The sequence below is a fragment of the Dipteris shenzhenensis genome, chromosome 15 (assembly GCF_047967505.1).
Source record: "Dipteris shenzhenensis isolate YYH24624 ecotype China chromosome 15, Dip_SZ_1.0, whole genome shotgun sequence".
Lineage (NCBI taxonomy): Eukaryota > Viridiplantae > Streptophyta > Polypodiopsida > Gleicheniales > Dipteridaceae > Dipteris > Dipteris shenzhenensis.
The window spans coordinates 28847417-28855493 of record NC_141610.1 but is presented as its reverse complement, the minus strand read 5'-3'; the positions used below and the strand labels follow the sequence as shown (position 1 = coordinate 28855493).

The 8077-nt window shown below is 47.5% G+C and overlaps 1 protein-coding gene across 1 annotated transcript; it reads left to right on the top strand.

Moving 5' to 3' along the window:
• The first annotated feature begins 608 nt into the window (after positions 1 to 608).
• LOC147893642 (pentatricopeptide repeat-containing protein At3g09040, mitochondrial-like) lies at positions 609 to 5717 on the top strand. The gene has a single exon (XM_087386061.1). The coding sequence runs from the start codon at positions 1172 to 1174 to the stop codon at positions 5249 to 5251; it is 4080 nt and encodes a 1359-aa protein (XP_087242187.1). The 5' UTR covers positions 609 to 1171; the 3' UTR covers positions 5252 to 5717.
• Positions 5718 to 8077: the final 2360 nt, after the last annotated feature.

Below are 8077 nucleotides of genomic sequence, written 5' to 3'. Positions count from 1 at the left end.
TCTCTCCCTCCCCCCCCCCTTTTTCTCTCCCTCCCTCCGTCCCTCCCTCTCTCTCTCTCTCTCTCTCTCTCTATTTTCTCCTCTTGGCTTGGGTTGTAAATTGAAAAGCCATCTCATTAAATATTTCCTGTAATGACATACAAAGCTAGAAAGCCCATCTTTCTAAAATTGAAAATTGCCTATCTATACATCTCCTACAACATCCCATAGACCAAGGTTAGCATTGAAGTTATCAAACTAGGTAGGCACATAATCCTATATAAACAACCAAATCCATGTAGGAAAGCTAAAAGGTCCAATGGATATACTGTTCGTAAGAAACCAAAAAGGATTTAGAAAATTTTATGAGCTGAGATTCCCTCCAAGGGGATCCTTATACTTCTAGGGATGTGATCCTCAAAGAGAAGGAAGTACAAGAAAGCCAAGCAGTGCCTATGGTGGAGGGAGACTTGAAACTTCAAATTGTACTTCTTGAAATTAAAGCCTTTTTAAAATCTCACCGTGAGACCTAGCGGAGAGGGCAGCAGTGCTATGGGGCACGTCGAGCGACCCCTTGTTTTCTAAGACATAGAAAGTGAGCATTTCCAAAATCATTAGGCGTTCCTAAACCTTGCATGCAAGGTGACTTTGGAAGCTGGCTCACAGCAGCCGATCCGGTGTCGCCTCGCACGATTTGCAGTGTCGACGACGGACAGCGGAGGAGTTGGGACACTCTCGCGAGGAGAAGAACTTCTGGGGAATCCGAGAATTGGTTGGACTATCCTCTTGTAACATCCACAAATCATTCGAGTCAAGCTCACCCCAACCCATTCATGGTTTCCACAAATTCGTCAAGTCGAATTCACGTAAACTCATACATGGTAGTGCAGCCCCACTCAAGCAAAGCAAGAAAGCTGCGAGCTTGGAGCGAGGTCGAGCCCACGCCCGAGAATCAGCATTTGCACGGGAATTCATTTCCTCAAATTTCGCAATGCCCTCCATCCGTCTTGTTAAGCGCATCCGTTGGAACTGGCTCTAATTGTACACGAGCTTTGAAGGCTCTGGATGGGATAACGATGCTCACAAAAGGAGAGCGAACGTGGACGAAAACAGGCGAGGACGACTCCAGGTAAATGGGCTAGACCATCTGTGATGCTCTCATTTGTCCAGGTCGAGCATTTCCATCAAACCTATGGCGCTATTCGTCTGTTGCCCTTCATCATCGGAATGGGGTGTGCCTCATTTGGCGATCATGCCAGCATCCTTAAAGACAATTAAACACGGGGGCAAGATCCTGGAACCGTCGCCTGTCCCCTGTTTGAGCTCGATGGCCACCGAGCTGTACACGTCCAAGCAGGTAAAGCTTGCAGAAGACGTCCTAAGCGAGTTAGAAACCAGCAAGGCCTTTTCCCTTGCAAGAACTAAAGACTGCTCCCCTGAAACCTTGAAAGAAATAGTCCTCAGTCAGCTGGGTCCAGAGACAGATGCTGCTACCTACGCCTCGCTTTTGAGGCGATGCACCCATGCCAGGGCCCTATCTGAGGGTGCATGTGTGCATGAACACATTAGTAGGCGTGGATACGCGGCCAACATATTTCTAAATAACCTCCTTGTGCAAATGTATAGCAAGTCTGGGAACCTGAAATATGCACGTGCTGTGTTTGACGATATAGTCTACCGGAATTTGTATTCTTGGAATATTATGATGGCTGCGTATGCCAAGAATGGGCTTGGCAAGGAGGCTTTACAACTGTTTAGCCAAATGCAGGCCGAAGGCTTTGAGCCAAGCAAGGTCACCTTTACCTGTGCTTTGGATGCCTCTGCCAGCATGGCAGCCCTAGAAGATGGTCGAGAGATCCACGCTGCTATTATGGGCAATGGATGGGAGTTAGATGTTGTTTTGGGGACTTCCCTCGTCAATATGTATGGCAAGTGTGGGAGCCTTGATGACTCGAGGGCTGTCTTTGCAGAGATGTCAGCGTGGGATGCGATCTCCTCGAGTGTGATGATGGCAGCCTGTGCTCAGAACGGGCATGGCAAGGAGGCCCTACTACTGTTCAATCAAATGCAAGCTAAAGCTATCAAGCCAGACAAGGTTATGTTCATCTGTGTCTTGGATGCGTGTGCTAGTGTGGCTGCTTTAGAGGAGGGTCGACAGATACATGCTAGTATCACTGTCCATGGATGGGAATCAGACGTTGTTATTGGGACAGCTCTTGTCAATATGTATGGCAAGTGTGGGATACTGGACGACTCAAGGGCTGTCTTTGTCGAGTTGCCACTGCGGAACGTGGTCTCCTGGAGTGCCATGATTGCAGCATGTGCCCAAACTTGGCAAGGCAAGGAGGCCCTACAACTCTTTGGTCAATTGCCGGATGAAGGCATCAAGCCAAACAAGATCACTTTCATCTGTGTTCTGGATGTGTGTGCAAGTGTGGCAGCCCTACGAGAGGGTCAAGAGATTCATGCTATTATTGTTGGCTCTGGGTTGGAGTCAGATATTGTTGTAGCGAATGCCCTTCTCAATATGTACTACAAGTGCAGAAACATAGATGATCCGAGGGCTTTGTTTGCAGAGATGCTTGTGTGGGATTTGATCTCCTGGAATACCATGATTGCAGGGCTTGCTCAAAATGGGCACTCCAAGGAAGCCCTACAACTGTTTGGTCAAATGCTAGCTGAAGGCATCAAACCAAACAAGATCACCTTCATCTGCATTTTGGATGCGTGTGCTAGTGTGGCAGCCCTAGACGCTGGTCGAGATATCTATGCTACTATCGTTGGCAATGGAGTTGAGTGGGACATCGTTGTCGGGACAGCCCTGATAAATATGCATGGCAAGTGTGGGAGCCTGGACGATTCGAGGGCTGTGTTTGCAGAGATGCCGCTGCGGTCTGTGGTTTCATGTAATTCAATGATCAGAGCATGCACCCAGAATGGGCAGAGCAAAGATGCCCTAAAATTGTTCAGCCAAATGCAAGCAGAAGGCACTGATCCAGACAAGGTCACCTTTATTTGTGTTTTGGATGCATGTATCAGTATGGCAGCCTTAGAAGAGGGTCTAGAGATCCATGCTTCTATAGTTGGGAATGGATGGGAGTCAGATGTCATTATGGGGAATGCCCTTATCAATATGTATGGCAAGTGCGACGGCCTGGATGATTCAAAGGTTGTGTTTGCAGGGATGCCACTGCAGGATGTGGTCTCCTGGAATGCCATGATTGCAACTTGTACCCAGAATGGACACGGCAAGGAGGCCTTACAACTATTTGAAAAGATGCAGGCTGAAGGCATCAAGCCAGACAAAATCACCCTCATCTGCCTTTTAAATGCATGTGCCAGTGTGGCAGCCCTAGAAATGGGTCGAGATAATCATGCTACTACTATTGGCAACGGATGGGAGTCAGATATTGTTGTGGGGAATGCCCTCATCACCATGTATGGCAAGTGGGGGAACTTGGATGATTGTAGGTCTGTGTTTGCAGAGATGCCTATGCGGGATGTGGTCTCCTGGAATGCCGTCATTGCAATGTGTAGGCACAGCAAGGAGGCGCTTCAAGTGTTCTGTCAAATGCAGGGAGAAGGCATAGAGCCAAACAAGGTCACCTTCATCTGCATGTTGCATGCGTGTGCCAGTGTAGAGGAGGGTCAAGAGATCCATGTTGCTATTGTTGGCACTGGATGGGAGTCAGATGTTGTTTTGGGGAATGCCCTTATCTCTCTCTATGGCAAATGTGGAAGATTAGATGATTCCAGGGCCGTATTTGTAGAGATGCCGCAGCAGGATGTGGTCTCCTGGAATGCTGCGATTGCAGCACATGCTCAGAATGGGCTTGGCAAGGAAGCTTTGCAACTGTTTGGTCAAATGCAGGTTGAAGGCATCCAACCAGACGAGATCACTTTCATGTGTGTTTTGGATGCGTGTGCTTGTGTAGAAGCCCTAGAAGATGGCCAAGAATTCCATGCCACTATTGTTGGCAACAAATGGGAGTCAGACATTGTTGTGGGAACAGCCCTGCTCAATGTATATGCCAAGTGTGGGAGCATGGATGATTTGAGGGCTGTATTTGCAGAGATGCCAGTACTGGATGTGGTCTGCTTGAGCACAATGATCACAGCCTGTGTCCAGAATGGGCACAGCAAGGAAGCCCTACAACTGTTTGGCCAAATGCAAGCCAAAGGCTTCGAACTAGACAAGATCACTGTCATCTCTATTTTGGATGCATGTGCCAATCTGGCAGTTGTGCTAGAGGGTCGAGGGATCCATGCTAGTATTGTTGGCAATGGATGGGAGTTAGACATTGTTGTGGGGACAGCCCTCATCAATATGTATGGAAAGTGTGCGAGCCTGGATGATTCTTGGGCTGTGTTTTCTGAGATGTCACTGCGGGATGTGGTCGCCTTGAATGCCATGATTGCAGCGTATGCCCAGAATGGGTATGGCAAGGAGGCTCTACAAGTTCTTGGTCATTCGCAGGCTGAAGGCATCAAGCTAGACAAGGTCACCTTCATTTGTGTTTTAGATGCTTGTGCCAATGTGGCAGCCCTCAAAGAGGGTCGGGAGATCCATTCTAGTATTGCTAGCAATGGATGGGAGTTGGATGTTGTTCTGGGGACAGCCCTTGTGAACATGTATGGCAAGTGTGGGACTGTGGATGATTCGAGGGCTGTTTTTACTGAGATGCCACTGCGGAATGTCATCTCTTGGAATGCCATGATTGCAGCGTGTGCCCAGAACGGCCACAGCAAGCATGCTCTACAGCTCTTTGGTGAGATGCAGGCTGAACTTGTGAAGCCGGACAAGATTACCTTCATCTGCATTCTCACAGCATGCAGTCATACAGGTCTGGTTGCTGATGGGAAGCGATACTTTGCCTCTATGAATACAGTCCATGGTATAACCCCCTCGGTGGAGCATTATGTGTGCATGATTGATCTTCTTGGGCGGCAAGGGCTATTGGAAGAGGCAGAAGACTTGATTGTCAGCATGCCATTTGAACACATCGGCTCAGCATGGTTGAGCTTGCTTTCATCATGCAGGATTCAAAGTGATATTGAACGGGCCGTGCGGGCTGCAGATTTTGCTTTTGACCTAAACCCAGGGAATGCGTCACCATATGTATTGCTAGGGAATGTCTGTGCTAATCCAGATGGGCTGGATGGGCTGGATGATGTAGTGAAGTTGAGAAAGGAAATGATTGATAATGGTATAAAGAAAGTGCCAGGTCACAGTTGGATTGAGGCAGACAATATAGTATATGGGTGTCGTTAGAGTTTCATGATATCCTTAGCTGAAGGATTTGTGCACCAAATGCAAAGGTTGAGTAGGCATATGGCAAGTTGTGGGATTAAGTCTTGTGACCATTTGCCACATGTCTCCACAAGGGTGAAGGGCATTTGACCTCCTCTATGTTCCAACTGCCTTGACATGAACCTAGGCGTCATGGAAGTGAGTGTATACTCCCCCTCAATCCTAGATAGGTGCGTGGCCATATCATGCTTGATACGGATGTGGAGGATTCCATTCAGCATTCCATTCTGTTCTGCAGTGTGGAAGTGGAGGGAGGCCAAACTCTTAGAGCTCGAGTTCGTGTTGTGAGAGAGGTTGTGGAAGGCTTGAGGGCTCAAGGATCTTGGTTGGTTGACAGTGAGGGAGTGAGGCTGTGGGCTCTCGACTCCTATGTACATCCAACAAGCATGAGTTCCTCAAAGCTTGGTGCAACTCTTTTCGGCACTCACCAGGGAGCTTTATCTCATTGCCTATTGGTCTCTTTTGCTGTATACAAGTGTGTGCTTACTTGTGTTCTAGTGCATGTTAGAAGAGGAACTCATTCTTTGGTTCATGGTGTGTATGACTGTGTGGTTTATTGTACGACATCGGCTGCGTACAATTGTGTGCTTGCTTACGATTGTGAAATTGTGAGAATGCCGGCTCTTGACATACTATCACCGAGAGAACCCGCTCTCTTCATCGTGTCTCTTTGATTCTCATAATCTCCAAAGTGACCTACAAAGTGGACTATAGTTCCACCAAATTTTGGTGATCACAGTGGGACTCTCATGCTAGAGTGGGTGTTGTTCATTAATTGTAGGTCAAGTCGAAGGACTGCACCCTTCTCTCCCATCCACAACGAAGATCAAGGTGAATCCTCAAAGAAAAGGGACACAACTGTAGCTACCTCCTTTGGACAAAGGCCTTGGGGTAGACCAAGGAAAGTCCTTTCCCCTTTAGTGGTTTTCTCATCTCATTCCCCTCCCTCTTGCACACTTTCTTCTCATCATCTCTTGCGATCTTATTCACTGTCTCCATTCATAGGCCACTGGAGGTGCTCTCCCTTGCATAACCTCAAGTTTCCTTAACTCTTTCATCTCAAGTGTTCATTCCTCCACCTCGTCCACCAATGGAACCCCTACTGCCACAGCTTCTTGTGAGGGCCCAAGTTCAAAGGGGCCTTGATAGAGAATGCCGATGACCATATCCACAGATTCTTGTAAGCATGTAAATTGGAAAGGCGAGATGCGTATCATGTGCTCTTCCCTCCCTATTGGAAGAAGCTGCTTGACCAATGGTATAACCTGTTTCATAGCTGGGCACTTTCCCCCTTGGTATGACCTCAAGTATGATCTCATCATTAAAGGGATCAATTATCTCAACGTGGGCTCGATGAAGACTAATAGCTAAGTTGGTCAGTAAATTCAAAGAGCTTGTGGCTCGGCTACCCTTTGACTCAATTATAGTACTCATCAAAGGGTGGGTCATGAAGGCACTACCACCTACTACTCAAAGAATGATACAAAAGACCGCCCACAGATGACCACCCTCAAGCAATTAAAGAAATAGCCACCCAAGTTGAGGATGCAATATCGTGTCAAAACAAGATTCTTCTTCATGGTGGGCAACCTCAGTTGCATGCAAACCCCAATGATGAGTTCACTCAACTAAAGAAGGAGATGGAAGAGCTATTACAATAGAGATCAAAAGGTGAGGATGTAGCTCAAATCAAGGAAGAAATGGAAAAGCAATAGAGAGTGAAAGGTGATGAGGTGTCCCACTTGAAGAGACACCTAGAATGTTGCAACTCGGTGCTCATCTTGCACATCAATGAGTCATTCAGCCTTAGAGTGTTCCCAACAAGAGTACTGCTCTTTTTGTGAGAACCCTGGCCATGAAACTTGCATCCCCTTGAGGTGATAGCAATCGCCTCAAGGGGATGCAAGTGCAAAGAGGATTGGCAAAATAGGGAAGAACCCCTTTGTGGAGGATTACATGGTGAATGCTTTTCGCCCTCCTACCTCTTTCTCATTCCTTCCTACATCCACCACACTTTACACTTCAAATGGCAGTCCACGCACCTCCTTAGTTCCTTTCCCTATGCTCAACAAGCCTCATTAATGATCTATGCTCCTAGCAAGCCCCTCCTGCTTATGTCCCCACTTCGGCCTATGTCCCCAGTCTTGCTCCCTAATTGTATTCCCTAATTGTATGCTACAAATTTAGCCCCTCCTCATAGGCCCTCCAATAATAGGCCCATTATGGGCTTTAGGTGTGGGGAGTATGGGCATTTCCAAGAAGATGACCCATTCCTAAAGGAACCCCAACTTGCAAGAATTGCCCAAATATCAAGGATCATTATATGAAGGATTGCCCAAAAGTGCACAATCAATCAACCATAGTGTCCCTCCTTGGTACTCCTGGCCCATCCAACCCCTTTGCCAATCTTGTGGGATTGTCTAAAGGAGTCCCAGTTCCCCCTCAGGTGGCGACAATCACAAGGAGCCAAGCTAAGCCACATCAATATTCTGGCCCTTCATCTTCCAGCTCCTCAATTATCCACCAATTGGTGCTAGAGTATGGAATTAAGAGCCCTAGAATTTGGGGAAGTTTCTTCTCTTCCTAAATTTTCTTCTCTCCCTTGTGCATGTCACCCCCCATATGGTAGCCCCTTTCTTGAGGGCTTTGGCTAGGAAAAATCAAGGACAACAATCCAAACATGATCTTCCCCATCCAAGTGAGCCCCCTTTCCAACCCACTATAGATCAAGATATCCCTCCCACTCGAGAGCCTCCCCCACAACCCATAAGGAGGACTCAATGCTCA